Source organism: Bacillus rossius, chromosome 10 (genome assembly GCF_032445375.1).
Source record: "Bacillus rossius redtenbacheri isolate Brsri chromosome 10, Brsri_v3, whole genome shotgun sequence".
NCBI classification, from domain to species: domain Eukaryota; kingdom Metazoa; phylum Arthropoda; class Insecta; order Phasmatodea; family Bacillidae; genus Bacillus; species Bacillus rossius.
The window spans coordinates 45,652,369-45,668,681 of record NC_086337.1 but is presented as its reverse complement, the minus strand read 5'-3'; the positions used below and the strand labels follow the sequence as shown (position 1 = coordinate 45,668,681).

The window sequence follows — 16,313 nt, the reverse complement described above, 5'->3', positions numbered from 1 at the left end:
TGATGGCCAGCCCAGGGAGCTACTCTTCTCGACAACACTGACTTCGAGGAGTTGCACCAACCTTCACGAGATAAGAGTTTAATTAATTGAAACACTGTAAGGACACTTAATTTTTTTTGAAGAACGAAAGAAGTATGGTAATAAACGGAAACCGAAAAAAAAAAAATAATAATAATTATCAAGAATTTGCACATTGTTTAACGAATACTGAGAAACTAAGAACAGTAATTTAATTTGTAAAGAGAGCTTCACTAACAGAACAATTTTTTTTAGAATTGAGAACTCGAGCCTCTGAAGGTTCCTGTGAGAACAAACCAGATAAAAGTTTTACATTTAATTTTATGAATACTTGTTGTTTTAAAATAAATCTTATGCAGAATCTAGATGTATGTTCAGACAGCAAGGAACTAAGAAAATTATTATTTTTGTGAAATGAGGAATTTATAGTTATGGTTTAATGGAAAAAGACAATTTGTAATTTTGAGGTAGCTCGATGGGGCTCGAGCTCTGTGAGGGGAGGGTTATGTCGCGGGTTGAAATTTTGCAGGGTTGTTGAAATCAAATTTAGGGACTTTACTGACGGGACTCTGGGCTGGCTGCTCTGTTCACTCGTCAGCGCAAGTGGCGTGACCATGTAATTGGGGCACGGGGCCGGCGCGGCGCGCTGCGGGCTTGCAGAATTTTGTTTGTTTGTTTGGCCGCACGCTGGCGCAGCCACGGGCCGCAGTTACTGGGGCGCGCTGTCGTAACAAGCCGCGCGGTGTGGCCTGCACATTGGGGTAGAGGGGGGGGTAGTCTTCCCAGATGTTCTAGTTAGTTGTTTAGTAAATTTGACTTCAATAACGAGCTTTTGTTATGGTAGGCGCGGCAGGGCGCGCGAATTTAAGCGCAAGTGATTGGTGACTCGGGGCTCACTCAGGCGGAGGCTCACTCAGGCGGAGGCTATGCGTCTCACCTGTGGTCACGAGTTGTTAGTTCGTTCGTGATGTAGGAATTCAGGCTCACTCAGGCGGAGGCTATGCGTCTCACCTGTGGTCACGAGTTGTTAGTTCGTTCGTGATGTAGGAATTCAGGCTCTCGGGCGGAAGCTATGGCCGACGCCAGAGGCCACGAGTCGTTTAATTTAAGTTAGGTCATAATGTAGTCATCTTCAAGCTTTTGGGCGGAGGCAATGGCCCTCGTCACTAGTCGTTTAGTTATAATTTTTAAAATGTAATGTTCGTTCGGATTTTAAGGGCAGGAGAGGCCCCTACGTTAGTTTTAAGTAATCGATCAAGAAAGGCTTTTTGGAAAATGTGAGTATGGACTTATCTTTGTTTTAATTTTAAGTAGTAATTATGATTTGAGGTATTCGGAAGGACTAGGGAAGTGTTTAGTGAAGTTCTCTCATTCTCTCTCTTGTAAGGTCGTTCAATCGTTAAGGAAGTAAAGAGATTATTGTTTTAAATTGTAATCCCGCTATTTAAATGTTCTTTAAAATGATGTTGAGTATTTGACTTTAAGAATAAAATAATTTTAATTAAGTATTATGTTATTTTGCAAAATCTCCTTAGTTCAGCTCTCACCAGACATCCTGTACGGGATGACGAACCTATGATCCTAGGTACAGTAAAGTATTTTATGAAGTTAAGACTAGTTGATGCCAAGCGAGTTGTTTCTATGTAAAGAGCTACGATTCTCTCCCCCCTCTGAAAGTGGATCGTGACAGAAATGGCGGTGGCACCGGCTAGGTGCACGTGACAATATGACCTAAGGCGCACGGAGCGCTTCCAGTTTATCATTAATCATACAATTTAACTTGTATTTGTTAATTTTTTTAAATTTGTTTTTTAATCATGGTGAACATAATATAGAGCTACGTCTAATCTCATGCTTAGAATTACAATAAAAAATATAAACCTATCTATAAAACATGAGTTTTTTTAATAGAAACAAAGGTAATTTTAATTTCTAAATTGAAAGATAACCCGTCAGATCTAAACTTGAACGATTTCTTAGAATTTTAAAAAAAAAAGGTAAAAGAAAACGAACCCCGTCGAAAGGAGCAAAGAGGTTAAACGATGTGAAGTCAGTGACGCGTAATCTTATCTCGAATTTTTACGGTGTTAAAAGTGGTACCCAACTCCCAACCGGTCACTTTGCGAAGCAACACATGTTTGTTTACGAACACCGCACGACCGCACGGAGGTACGTAGGTGTGTTTGCAAACACCGCCGACAGAACAGCAGCGGCCGGAAGGACACGTAAAGACAGTCGGCGTACTTTCGAGAGATACGCGTATTTTGATGTGAGTCTGCACGCAGGGTTAAGGGAAATTTACAGACTTGAATCTCTGTTGTTGTGTGTTGTCGCTATTCGCCCGACGGGAAGAGAGAGGGTCTCGACGGGAAGAGAGAGGGTCTCGACGGGAAGAGAGAGGGTCTCGACGGGAAGAGAGAGGGTCTCGACGGGAAGAGAGAGGGTCTCGACGGGAAGAGAGAGGGTCTCGACGGGAAGAGAGAGGGTCTCGACGGGAAGAGAGAGGGTCTCGACGGGAAGAGAGAGGGTCTCGACGGGAAGAGAGAGGGTCTCGACGGGAAGAGAGAGGGTCTCGACGGGAAGAGAGAGGGTCTCGACGGGAAGAGAGAGGGTCTCGACGGGAAGAGAGAGGGTCTCGACGGGAAGAGAGAGGGTCTCGACGGGAAGAGAGAGGGTCTCGACGGGAAGAGAGAGGGTCTCGACGGGAAGAGAGAGGGTCTCGACGGGAAGAGAGAGGGTCTCGACGGGAAGAGAGAGGGTCTCGACGGGAAGAGAGAGGGTCTCGACGGGAAGAGAGAGGGTCTCGACGGGAAGAGAGAGGGTCTCGACGGGAAGAGAGAGGGTCTCGACGGGAAGAGAGAGGGTCTCGACGGGAAGAGAGAGGGTCTCGACGGGAAGAGAGAGGGTCTCGACGGGAAGAGAGAGGGTCTCGACGGGAAGAGAGAGGGTCTCGACGGGAAGAGAGAGGGTCTCGACGGGAAGAGAGAGGGTCTCGACGGGGAGAGAGGGTCTCGACGGGGAGAGAGGGTCTCAACGGGGAGAGAGGGTCCTCACCTGCTGCGCCGCCGGCTGGTTGATGCAGCACGAGAACCACTGGACCCACATCTCCCCCGCCATGCCGCCGGACTGGTAGCCAGACATCCTCACCTGCAGACAAGAGGACACGAGGTCACACGGCGGTCAGCAGGGCGCCAATTGCCCCATCGAGGGGGAAGGGGGGAATTATCAACACTTGGGGGGAAATAAGAAAAAAAATAAACAACACAAAATCTAGAAATGTTTTTATCAGATAAAATTAATTGCCCCGAAGATGCAATATTTAATATTTTAGTGTTATATTTCCACTGAAACACGCTTAATATTATTTTCAAACGTTTTCTGGGTTAGGAACCCTCAGACCATCTTGTTGGACACTTATCAATTTAGATATCCGAGGTAAGTAACTTTTGGGGGGGGGGGGGGAACGATTGTTGGTTCAACCCTTTCAGCCACACCTTGGCAATTCCTAATATATACCTAATTTTTTTTTTTTAGTTTTTGTGGTAATAATATAAATACTTTTATTAATTATAAAACAATTATTTATTATTATAAGTAAATTGTAATTTATTTCATGGCCGTAAAGTATGATGTCCACCAGAATTTAGGTACACATTAACCCACACATCATTGAGAAATAAATCGACTGAAAAGGTTAAGGGTAGGATGGAGCATGAGTCAACATTTGGGGGGGGGAGGGAGTGAGTTGGGTGATGGGGGGGGGGGGGGTACTCCAAGGTGTCGGAGCCTGCGACCCCCGAGGCGGTCAGCTTCCCGTGCAGGGGCACAAACATCCCGGACTACTCGCGCTACAACCACAATAGCGGAGATGGCGAACAACATTTTACTGTCATAGCCTGGATAAAGCCTGATCACTATGTTACCCAATATCTGACAGGACATGGGAACTTCAAACAAAAACTGTATACTATGAATCTGGTAGAGGACGAACTATGTGCAACATGTGAAGTTCCAGATACAGTAACACATGTCCTGAATGAATGCTCCAAAACACGAGATATCAGGGAGAGATATGCGGGACACCCGGAACTGGCAGACCTAAATATGGCAAACATGGATCATATGCTACAGAAAAACAGCTTCAACATCTGGCGGGAATATGTGCATGAAATCAGCAAAAGACTGGAAGAATTCGATTCATGGATGGCAACTGAAGGACAAGCCACAGAACACCATGGGGAGTGAAACGTGCATAAACAAAATATGGCCATTCACTTGGAAACCTGTTTGTTTCGTCAGGGAGGGCAGAAATGCTGAACCTGTACAGAAAATAATTCGTGACCAACAACGAAGAACAAAGCATGAACATGCAAAACGCTTAGCAGAATTAGATGAAACAGATCCAAAGCAAAGGGAACTAATACTGTTCCAAAAAAGACAACAAGAACTACTGGACTATGAGACTAATGCTGTGCCAGTGATTCAACTGGAAGAGCTCCCAGAGATACACCAAGTGGATGGATCAAGCATAAATCCAGCAGAAATGTATGCCAAGTTTGAATATGATCTGCGAATGTCACGGCTTGACGAACCCAAGATCCAGAAGGCTGCCATTGCTGTGGTACTTCGCAGCATGGAAGGAGGAGACAAGATTAACTTCCCAAATATGGACGCAGTAGACAGGCATATGCTGGCAAGGAACAACATCCCTCTGGAGATCGACCAGTTGAAAGAGCTGTTACAGGTTAACTTCTCAAGACTAGGAATGAACATCGACTTCCTAGAACTCAAAAGGCAAGCTGAAAGGACCTATGGTCGATTCGTGTTTGATCATACACGACCTTTTAATGGATACAAGCTCGTTAAAAGGTTGTAGAGAGTCCTCCAGCAAGACAAGCCAAACAACAACACGAACCAGAAGAGACATTCATAGTCAGATTACCACCAATGACTATTTTTACCAAAGAAGACCTATTCAGGGCTTAACACCCCTGAATAAGGATTTTATCAGACCTGACACCATGGATTTTACAACAGAAGACGGAACAAGAGTGACAGGAAGGGAATCAGAAAGCAGGAGTCGGAAAGAGGCTGCGGACGCAGCAGGAAGGCAAGGAAGAGAGTTTTTATTACGGACAAGTCAAGAAAGATCAGATCGAAAACCCAAAGAAAGGCGGTGGGATCAGTGCCCGCGTTATGGGTCTGCATTGGGTACAGGAAACCGTCCCAATGCAGGAACATGCGTGAGATCCCACGTGGCTTGACATTAAGTGTTTTTAACATCCACCGTCGTGCAACAATTTTTATGCGTGGACGCAAGAGGAAACGGAATTTACAAACTGACGAAGCTTTATTCTGGCTGCTGGCACGGCGGTGAACATAATGGATAAGTTGTTTAAGGTCGAGGCAAGAGAATGGTGAAAACCATTCCAAAAATCGGTACAAAGAACATCTGAGGCCAACATCCAGATGCCCAGCGAAACACCGGCTGTCATCTGGATGAAAAGAAGAAAAGTTAGTGCTCCTGGCTATACCCTAACGGGTTCAGACCTAGGAGGTGGAGGTGGAGAGGCATGGCCGGGCTTCGGCCCCAAACAACTTGTCATAGCCTGAAAGTTCACTGATCCAACAAGTCGCACATTATCTTCAACAAAGCGTAGGTATTAATCCATTATTTCTAAAATGGACATCGTCACATATTTGATCATTTTAATTTTCATGTCAATATGATCAGAGTATCGAGACTGTAAGAAAAAAATATAGTAAAAATAACAGTTAGAATAAAATAATTTCAAAGTACCACATGCCCAAAAATACAGTTAACTCAGTTTACTCAGTTTAACCGTTGTCTTTTATCACATATGAATCCAATACCACAGGAAATCCTCAAGAGTGCAAAAAACATGTCGCGTAAACAAATGACTAGGAACTCTCCATAACATGAAACTTTTCAGCCTTTTTTTTTTTTTAACATTATAAAAGGAATTATATTTCAAAGCCATAACTAAAAAAAAAAACTTTAGTCTTAAAGGCTTTCAAAATATATTAAAATGTTAAAATCAATTATATTTGAGAGTATTTTATTCTGTTGTTTCCCCTGAAATTAATAATGAGGTTATTTTATCCAGGAAAGTAATTAAAGTTGCAACGGGAACATAAACCAATCTTCTTGTTCAGACAGAGTTGGCGTTTCAAAGGGAACAGCTAACGCGGTTCGACTGCCGCACATACAAATACAAATACAATCAGACGCGAGCTGCTGAGGATAACCTGCACGCTTACAGCAAACAGGCAAGAGGGGGAAGCTTACAAAAAAAAAAGCGCGTTTCTAGTAGCAACGCAATAACTTGGGGTGGAAATCCCATCGGAACAACGAGAAGGGGCCGTGCAACCCCAATAGAGGGGAAACTGTTCTGACGTCACTTCAACAGGGGGAAGAGCGATACTGCGCGGTAATGTTGGAAGAGTAGAATGGAAGGAGGATCTAACAAAAACAGGATAATCTCGGTAATGGTTTTATACTGGAGTTGTCAAGTTCTGAAGTTAATATATAAAAAGAAGTTGGCCGGCACCCAGTGGTTTAAAGGGTTCAAAGTACCAGAATTCTGAATCTGTGATAGTTGGCTCGAGCCTTCGCCCTTAAAATTCGGGCGTGGGTGGTTTCGCAATTTGTTCGCGTGTCGTCCTCCACTTTGGCTGGTGTCAATCACAGTAAGGGCGGTATTTCCAAGACGTTCGGGCAAGGCAGCGAATGAGCACCGCCTTGTTGGGACACGACCGTAACATAACTCGCGGGCCGTATTCCAGAGAACGTGTCCGAACAGAATCCCGGCAAAGAATAAAATCGGCAAACTTTTCAATAAAACGGTGCCCTGAGCGAGGCTAGAAACTGGTTTCGACGCATTCTACCGGGAAGTTTCGCAACCATCAATACAATATTGTTACAACAAAAATATCAGAAATAGCAGCACCACCCCACTTTCTAATTTTCTCAAGTACTTATAGTGTTACAATTATTTCTTGTTATGTCTATCAGCATGTACAAAATGTATTCCAGGATAGTTTCGCTACCATAAAGGTTCACTAACACACTTGGTACGTCCAGTGGCGTAGCCAGGATTTGTGTATGGGGGGGTGTTAAGAAGCATGCCGCACCCCCCCCCCCCCCCCCCCCGTTTTAAGCGGGGGGGCCGGGGGTCCTCCCCCGGGAAAATTTGGATTTTAAGGAGTAAAATAGTGCTATTTTAGCAGTTTTCGGTACTTAAATTTAAATATTGTAATGATAAAAATTTTATTAATTTTAATATGAAATTTGTTTGCATGATGAATAAAAAATTAATTAAAGATTTGGTGTTAAGGGGGGGGGGGGGGGTTGAACCCCTATACCCCCACCCCCTGGCTACGCCCCTGGTTTACGTCCCCCGAAGATCTCAAAAGTGACTATATACGAGTTAATGGCGCCAGACGCGGGTCCGCTCCCTGGAGGAAATCAACTAAAAGGTGAGCTCTGCGCATGCAAGGGAATTCGGGCAACAGATCGGCAACGGATAGTACACCAACATCCGTTCCCTGAAAAAATATAAGTTGCTGATCGTGTTCTATCGTGCGCTGGGAAATACAGTTAGGAAAAAGTTGTAGCATATTCAACACCTAAACCTTTATTTTTTGTCTCTTGGAATAACGGCCTATGCGTTTCAGCCGCTGCAGCCGAATATTCTTTCGACCGCTTCCCTTCGAGTGCACAATGCAAATCTCTCAAGAATGCACCACGTAAATTAATCATAATCGAACATGAAAACAATCGATCTAGAATAAGAAATCGAGTAGTAACTGGCAATCGCTCCAGTTCAACCGAATAGTGCGACACCGGCCCCTGGCGTAAGGCGGATAATTAATATCTAAAAAAAAAAAAAAAAAAAAGTTAAAAAGGATTGGCTTCAATAATACTGCATGGCAAGAGGCCGCTCGCCTTCCACCAACGCGATCCATGTTGGGATTCCAGATGATACAGATAAAACGTAGCGGACGTTGCCACGGTCACGGTGGGATTTAATCCATCATATTTAATTACCTCGCTGTAAACTAGACGTTAATTCGAATTGATATTTAAAAGTGGCGTCCCGCATATTGCTGGCCAGGTCGGTTATTTTGGTGGCGTGTGCGGCTGGGGAAGCCTAAGATGCACATAAAGTTCTGCCATTCCCGATTACACCCGAACAATTCACCTTCGACCAACCTCGGGTTTATTTATTAATATTTATATTTCTCTGTTTATTTTAATGTAGCTATACCAACCTAACTAACCGCCCATAGTGTTTTAAAGTGTTTTAATGTAGCTAACCTAACCGACCACTTTTAATATTTGAATTCATTTTTCCTGCGCAAAAATAAAACAAATCCCGAAGTTGGCCGAAGGTGAATTGTTCGGGTGTAATCGGGAATGGCAGAACTATGTGCATCTTAGGTCTCCCGTGCGGCCGGAGCCCGCGGTGAACACGGCAGTCCCCGCTTCTGGCTGTCTGTGTGTTCTGTGGCCGCTCGAGACCAAAGCCAACGCCGTGACTCACGAACTGTACTGGAAAGAGAAACATGAGGAGGGGGGGGGGGGGGGGGGAGAGAATGACCTGGCACGTCATGTGGTTCCTGACGCCCCTCTTCCAACCCCACCCCCACATTCCCCCTCCAACACACCAGCTGACGGGCAATCCCCTCCTAGCACATGATGCACGTGACCTTTTCTGCATGGTTAAAAACCCGCATGTTTAGAGCGTATAGGGCTTGCCCTGAGACGCACTTAGAGTCTTCCCTACCTAGACCCCTCCCTTACACACTTAGTTTTAACTTAGGTTAGGAAAAACAAACGGGCCAGGAATAGAAATGCGTACGTATGTTCGGCCAGTGAAAAACAGACAAGTCCATTTAAGTTAGCAGTGGGAGTAACGACAATGTTTCGCACCTGCGACAAGTCGCAGGACCAAGTCACCGCGACTTTCACAAACGGCGTATCAAATATGGAAGAATACCAAAACTGAACCTTAATTTGAAAGTATGTTGTTGTGAGACAATTAAGAAACAAATTAATTAAATATGTACATTCGTACAGGGAACTTTAACTAAGATCAGTTATATTAAACTATTTTTTAATCTCTATTCAAATATTAATATTTACTGTGCGACATTGGTCAATATCAATTTAAAAAAACAATGAAATGAGTACCTACACTCAGAAAAACCAAATCGGCTCTTTTTTTTTTGCCATGATTCACTATACATTTCTCTAAATAAGTAAAATTTCTTCTGTGATACTTCAGAAATTTTCTAAAATTAAATACGTGTCCTGGATTTTTTAAAAAATACATTCTGTACATCAATACACTTAAGTTGAAGAGACAAAATGTTCAGTGCCCTACTTGGGTACAATAAAATAGACTGGGCCACGTTCGGGTCACGCGGCGTCGCTCTAAGAAAGTACTCCTGTGTCACTGGACGAGCAGCGCTAGGCGTGTCGCGTGTCGCTGCTCAAGCGACGGCGACTTTCCCGCGCCAAGTCGCCGCCTGGCCCTGCAACTTAACAGTTAAAATTCGCGACCGCTACACGCGACATGGCTGTCGCTGCGACAGCGGAAATTATTATTCCCCATCCCTACCCATAACCCATGACCAAGGTTCATCCTCTTAAAAGCGGAAGGCTCCAGACAGGAGCCGGATTTAGGCCTTATAGAGGTAACTAACTTTAACCTATTGCGGCGTATACGGGTGCAACGCAAGTTCCGATGTTTCTTTCAAGATTTCGTACCGTAATTTTCATACCTATAATTTTATTCTGTACAACACCAGTTCGTGAGATACAAAACTTCGCGTCGTTTGATGATTACGAACATTCACATTTAACACAGTTATTGTCATGATAATTATCTATATAAATCTAGATACACACACTTTAAAACCATCAAACAATATTTTTTTTTAAATACTAAATTAAGAGAAAAAAAAATCAATGCTCAACTTGTACGGATTTGTACAATACAAGAAAATAAAATGACGCAGACGTAGATTTAGAGGTAACGTATAGGGATCTGGTGAACAAATTTCTGGAATTTCACAAGGCCTGTTAACAATTTTTTTTTATTTCACGTGACTCGCGAAGAGTTCATTAGGCAAATCGCTACCCTGGTCTTCTCCACACTCAAATCTCGACAGTCGGAATGGTGCAAACCGAAGTGAGACCCTGTTAACTCGTCTGTGCATTTCCGAAGGCAATCAGGTCAAGGTTTGAGGAGAAATAAATTTCCACGCTCGTACCTACTGAACTGATTTTCATTGATAATGAATGGGCTCTGACTGCTCCGAGCGTACACTGAGGAAGTGCTACCCTGGAGGCTGTGATCCAGTTTGTTCTATTTATTGGAAGTCAGTTCATTTTATTGCAGGATAATGCACGCAAGAACTGTCTCCGATACTTTGAGCACGTGGGAATTAACAGTTTCGGACTGGCCTAGGCCCATCTCCTGATATGAATCCGATACAGCATTTTTTGGAATAATTTATGGAATCATCATCTTCCCAGAGACTTAAATCAGCTTTGAATTGCTGCTCGTGAAGAATGGGATGCTGTGTCGGCAATACCTTCAAAACGTATTTTATTTTATGCCAGACAGGGTTAAGGCCCTTCGCCGTAAAAGTGGAGAATACCCGTTTTAAGTGGCCATCAGCTGCCAGAAAACGTGACGAATATGAATTATAATTTTTAAAAAATTGTGAATTTCTTATTTATATTGTTTGTAATTTATTCGTTCAGTATTGTTAGTAAAAATGTTTAAGATAAACGTTGTTTAAATAACATATAAATATACAGATTGTAACCACAAATTTAAAAAAAAAAATCTTATTAGAATTATGGGGGGAAAATCAGCACGTCCTGCGTTTTTCTTTTGCTGCTGAGTGTATTATAACGAGTGGGGAAAGCTGTTTGTAAGGATAGCCCAATTAATTTAATACCGTTTTATTTGTTACTAATATTTAAATTACTAATTTAATCACCACACTTGATATCTGTTCACAGATCATTAAATAACGACCAAGTCACAGTTCACACTAGTCACTGGAGCCAGGCTCGACAGTGGTTCGCCCCTCACCTCGCAATTCTCCACATACACAAGTCTCGCGCCACTCGGTCACACTCGCACGGTCCCGTCGCTACGCGTCTTGCGTCGCTCGCCGAACTCGCACTTCACTCCATTCGCCTGTCGGGACACCCGCCGAGGCAGGCGTCTCCTCCGCTTTTATACCCGTCGGCCAATCTTTCCGTAACTTGACTGGAACGGTTGCGACGTGTCGCGTCATCCCGGGCCGACCCCAACGCTCGAAGCGTCCAGAACAGCGGCGCTCATTCACGCCACTCCACGCGGCGACCTCGGTAAGCCCGTGGAACTCTCTCCAGACCGCTAAGGGATGGATAAAAGCGCCGAGGAAGAAAGGCGCGGGGACACGGGGGGAGGGTGTGTTTGTTGACGAGGCCGGGCCGCTCTAATCCTCTAAAGTATGCGCACGTGACGTCAGTTGCCGTCCGGGTTAACTGGCGCGCGTCGCGTCCTTTTTGTTCCGGCTCGCCTTTTGCAACAGTACTGCACGTAGCATTATTGTAATGAGACTGTACCGATAGTTTCAAAGAAGATCAGTTTCTTTACTTGTACGAAAAAACGAAAATATAATTTCGCAGCCGTATGTATCTACAACAGAGTGAGTTCAAGCGAGTGTTTGAGAAAGAAAAAGAAAAGAAAAAAAAGGCCTTAGCGTCACGCGTTTGAGGCGTGCTCTTGCAGGGTAAGTGACTCGTCAAGGCACGCGGAGGGATATCCGTACGAGGCAACCTCGGGAGCGGGCACGCGTACCAACCCTCCAACCCCCCACCCCCCCCCTTCACCACGTCCCAATCTATCCACAAAACTTTCTAGAGATCAACAAACCCCATCCTAGTCGAGGACACGCTACACGGCTGGGTGGTCTTTCCTCCTATCTGCCCCCCCCCCCCCCCCACCATGAAAAATAAAAAATAAAAACCCTCGTGCGGTCAAGGAAGCGAGACAGACCTTCCCTACATCGTTCCCCAGTTGTCCCGGAGGTAGCCTCGCCCAGTGTGGGAAGCCTACAACTCACGTAGTTTCGGTTCCCTGCAAGAATTTCCGAATATTTTCCGAAGTTTTGCGTTTTGGTATTAACGCCACTTCAGCCGCTAAATCAGAAGTTTCCAATGAAAACAAGCATGTTGTGACTGACCTGACCTAACCTGACCTAACCTAACCTAACCTAACCTAACCTAACCTAACCTAACCTAACCTAACCTAACCTAACCCAACCCTTCGATTTTTTTTTTAATTTCAATTATTGAGAGAAATCCGAAGTTGCACGAACGTGGTAGGGAACCGAAACTACATGAGTTGTAGGCTTCCCCACCCAGTGTAGGTACAGGCAAATGTTCATTACTTAACATCTTTGTCGACGGAGTCTCACTTCACATTATTTGAAAATGAACTAACAGTTTCGTTAGCTTTTTTTTTTTGTTACTGCTAGTTGAAATACATTAATTGGCAGTTAAAACGCCGTATAAAAAATTATTTTTTAATTACTTTAGATCAATTTTAAAAATTTTTATCATTGGTCATGACCAGCATGTATATATGTAATAATTTTTCTGTTGAAAACTGTTGTCAAAAGTAAATTATATTTATAAAAATCACTAATGCAAAGGGTGGAAATAAGTGTAGAAAGACAAAAAGTCATTAAATGTTTTTATAGATATACTATCAAATCCATTATAATTAATTGTAATACACCTAAAATTTATCTAAAAGCCTTTGGCTGATACAATTTTTTGATGAAACGAACTATTACAGTTTGCCTTGGTAGGCATAATATGAAATTCGTCAAGACATTCAATGCTGGATGCATTGAGTTAAAAACATTCTAATTATTTTCGCTGTATGATAATGAGAACAATAATAATCGATCTTTTTTTTTTTAATATTGGAGAACATATAGGATGTTATGAGCATTAAAATTCTCAAAATGTTCCGGAGTTTATAGGAAGTGGTGTAATTTTGGTTTTTGTTGTAGCTGTTGGTGTATAGGTGAGGGCCAAGGAGACTATTAGAACACAAATAACATCCATTTCTTAGCCGGGATTCGAACACAAGAGCTCTCGCACCGAAACCCAACATAAAATTTCATACTAACAAATTACAAATTAGATAATAACTGATAAATCATCCACCGAAAAACATCCAAGTTTAGTACTTTTCAAAAACGCTACCTGCACTCCCAACTGCCCAGTGCATACTTCTATTACGGAAAAAAAGTCATATTTGTAAACCAACCACGAGAATTGATTTTTTTTTTTTTAATATTAGCTACAGCTAGCAATCTTAATGATTCGATAGTTTAGATGGCTGTTCCGAGAGCGAATTCTACCGGCGGGTGCGGAAACCACCGTGTGATTAGCGACCAGAAATGTAGGTGGAAACGCAATTTGCTTACATTTATCACGCTCGGCATTATTTTAAAGAACTCTACGTTAAATTTCGTGTCCGAGTTTCGAATTATAAGAGTATTTGCAACATAGGACTCAATTTGCTCGTTATCGAGGTTGGATATATATAATATATATAGTATATATTATATATAATATAGTATATATTATATATAATATATATAATTTCTCAGTGTTTTCAAAGGTTTTGAATACATCATTTTAATTCCCTGATTATCGGCTTTTCAAATTTTTCCTGTCTGCATAATCCCTGAACGACCCTAGAACAAAAGCCTGGAAATATTTACAAACATTTAAAATTGAAACTGCACCAACACTATAGTTGATGATATAAAAAAAAGAGATTAAAATCAATGTTCGTAACTTGTGGCCCGTAAATAATCCCGATGAAAGTGAAAGTGGTGTTGTAACATGAAGCTTCGATGACCCGGTCTACCCAAGCGGTTTCTGTGGTCACAGCTGCCCGACGAACGGTAAACATGCGGGTGAAGATGTGTGGGGTGGGGGTGAAATAGGCAGGACAGACGAGCAATCACGCATCGGGGGAGGAAACACCCCCCCCCCCCCTTTCCCAAGCAATATGTGGTCAGGGAAACGGTGCTGAAAACATTCTGAGATTGAAAAATAAAATAAAAAATATTAAAAAAAATAAGGTCTCTCCCCCGCCCGAGATCGGCGACCCAAAAAACCGGAATAACATCCGGCATCCGGGGAGGGGTGGGGTGGGGTGTGGTGGAAAAGGGGATGGTGGGTGGGGGGGATAGGGAGCAAGGTCCCGTTAGTCGGATGACTCCGCCGAAAAAACAGTCGACCGCAGCAGCAGCAGCGCGCACGGGGAGAGAAAGTGTTACGAGCACCCGGCGTCTCTGAAGTGAACAAGCCGACAAACGAAATGACGACATGTTCTGTATGTCAATCCTTAGATAATCGTTGGATCAGTTTTGATCAATAAAAAGATTAGTTTGATCAAAAAAAATTAAGTTCGTTGTTAGCATCCCCATTTTATAAAATACGCGAATGAAATGAAATTCTGGGTTTTTCTAAACCGAAATATATACAAAATGTCCTAATTTTGAAAAATTGAGGGTACAAATATTCGAATTTGTTTATCATAAAATCTAACAAATTTGTTACCGATTCAAATATTTTTATTTTTTCTAAACAATTTTATATTGACTTAAAATATAATTTTAACTCAAATTTAACTTTGATTGAATCTGATCTAAAGAAGAAAAAAAGATAATCCAGATTTCTGAAAACTTAGCTGATTTTTGAAAACTAGGCAAGTAAACTCACACTATTTTAAAAGTTTAATTTATGAAATAAAGAAATCGATCAAATGAATTTTCTTGTTGGACAAATCTGTCTAATCATATTCTAACGAATAACGTAAAGAAAAACCAAGATTTCTTATTCCTTCATAGAAATCAAAAGTGGCGTAGCTAACAACGCAATTTTTTCTTCTTCCTAGTATGGCATTTGATCAAATGAAACATTTTGTTGATAAAAACTGATATAACGATTGACGTATATAGAGTTTCAAATCTTCATTTCCTTCGCCGAGTTTCAAAAGTTTCTACGCCTTTTTTTTTTAAAAAAAAAAACGTTTATTTATCAAAGTACGATACTTGATGAAACGAAAATTTTTGTTGACCATATCTGATCTAACGATGACCTAACGATAAAGAAAACTTCTGTTTTCAAATGAGGGAGGGGGTCATAGGGGTTGCTATCTTCGTCTCGTCTTGGGATGTTCGAAGAAATGTGACGTAAAAGAAACTAGGTTTCATTGCGAGGTCGTAAAACTGCGGGAGACAATGTTGGAGCCTGTGCCCGCGAGAAGGGAGGGAGAGATAAAAGAGACAGTGCCCGCGCCTCAGAGAGCTAGCGGCTATCTCTGCGAGTAAACAAACAAGGACGACTTCACTCTCCGGCGCTGGCGTGTCGGCACAACGTTCTGTGGAACCTTTGAATATATATATATATATATATATATATATATATATATATATATATATATATATATATATACTGTCTAGAAGTATATATATATATATATATATATATATATATATATATATATATATATATATATACTGTCTAGAAGTCGCCAGCCCAGGTTAAAATTTCTAATACGGTTTCGAGGTAGTTGGTTAATTCACCGCCGCAATCGCCACCATCTCTAGGGCATCGACTTCCTAGCGGACAAGTGTCGAACTCTTCAAACACCCCTTCCCCCTCCCGATGAACGACCTTGAGCTGCAGTGAATGATAGGTGGGGGGTGCGGGGAATGACAGCGGGCGACAGTGCTGCGCTCTAACGTGTAAATAACAACCAAGACGATACAGGGCGTTACGGCAGCGCACTGCAGCGGTGAAGTTCCCAAGCTGCTCATCATACGCTTCTCAAAAACGTAGAGTAAATCCTATCCACTCGCGACTTCTATACAGTATATATATTCAAAGGTGGAACTTACACGAGACAGCTTTTCAGTCGGTGCGAGACCAGGCTCCAAACACACAGCACGAACAAGTTTCATTTTAACACGCTTTTGCTAGCTTCACTTGTAACTACGTCATCAAAATCTTGTAGGTCGATTTCAACCTACTTATAATTGTATCGATTTGAAACCTCGCAAGTATATGTAGTCCCGATGAAAATTTCATGACTGTGCTTGATATCAGTTGTCTTAAATTTTCTAAAATAATGTATATTCGTTAGGATAATCGTTACGAAAATTAAAGAGCA

At 42.4% G+C, this 16,313-nt stretch overlaps 2 protein-coding genes across 2 annotated transcripts in view; one reads left to right on the top strand and one right to left on the bottom strand.

The window, feature by feature from the left end:
* Positions 1-16,313, bottom strand: part of LOC134536070 (CDC42 small effector protein homolog) — a 98,631-nt gene that overhangs the window by 13,871 nt on the left and 68,447 nt on the right. The window contains exon 2 of the mRNA XM_063375601.1: positions 3,073-3,165. Within this exon, the coding sequence (XP_063231671.1) occupies positions 3,073-3,159 (87 nt within the window). The 5' untranslated portion in view covers positions 3,160-3,165. The remainder of the gene's footprint in view (positions 1-3,072; positions 3,166-16,313) is intronic.
* The window catches only part of LOC134536333 (proline-rich protein 36-like), a 31,304-nt gene continuing 19,552 nt past the window's right edge, over positions 4,562-16,313 (top strand). Inside the window, exons 1-2 of the mRNA XM_063376085.1 lie at positions 4,562-4,812; positions 11,841-11,905. Of these exons, the coding sequence (XP_063232155.1) occupies positions 4,562-4,812; positions 11,841-11,905 (316 nt within the window). The remainder of the gene's footprint in view (positions 4,813-11,840; positions 11,906-16,313) is intronic.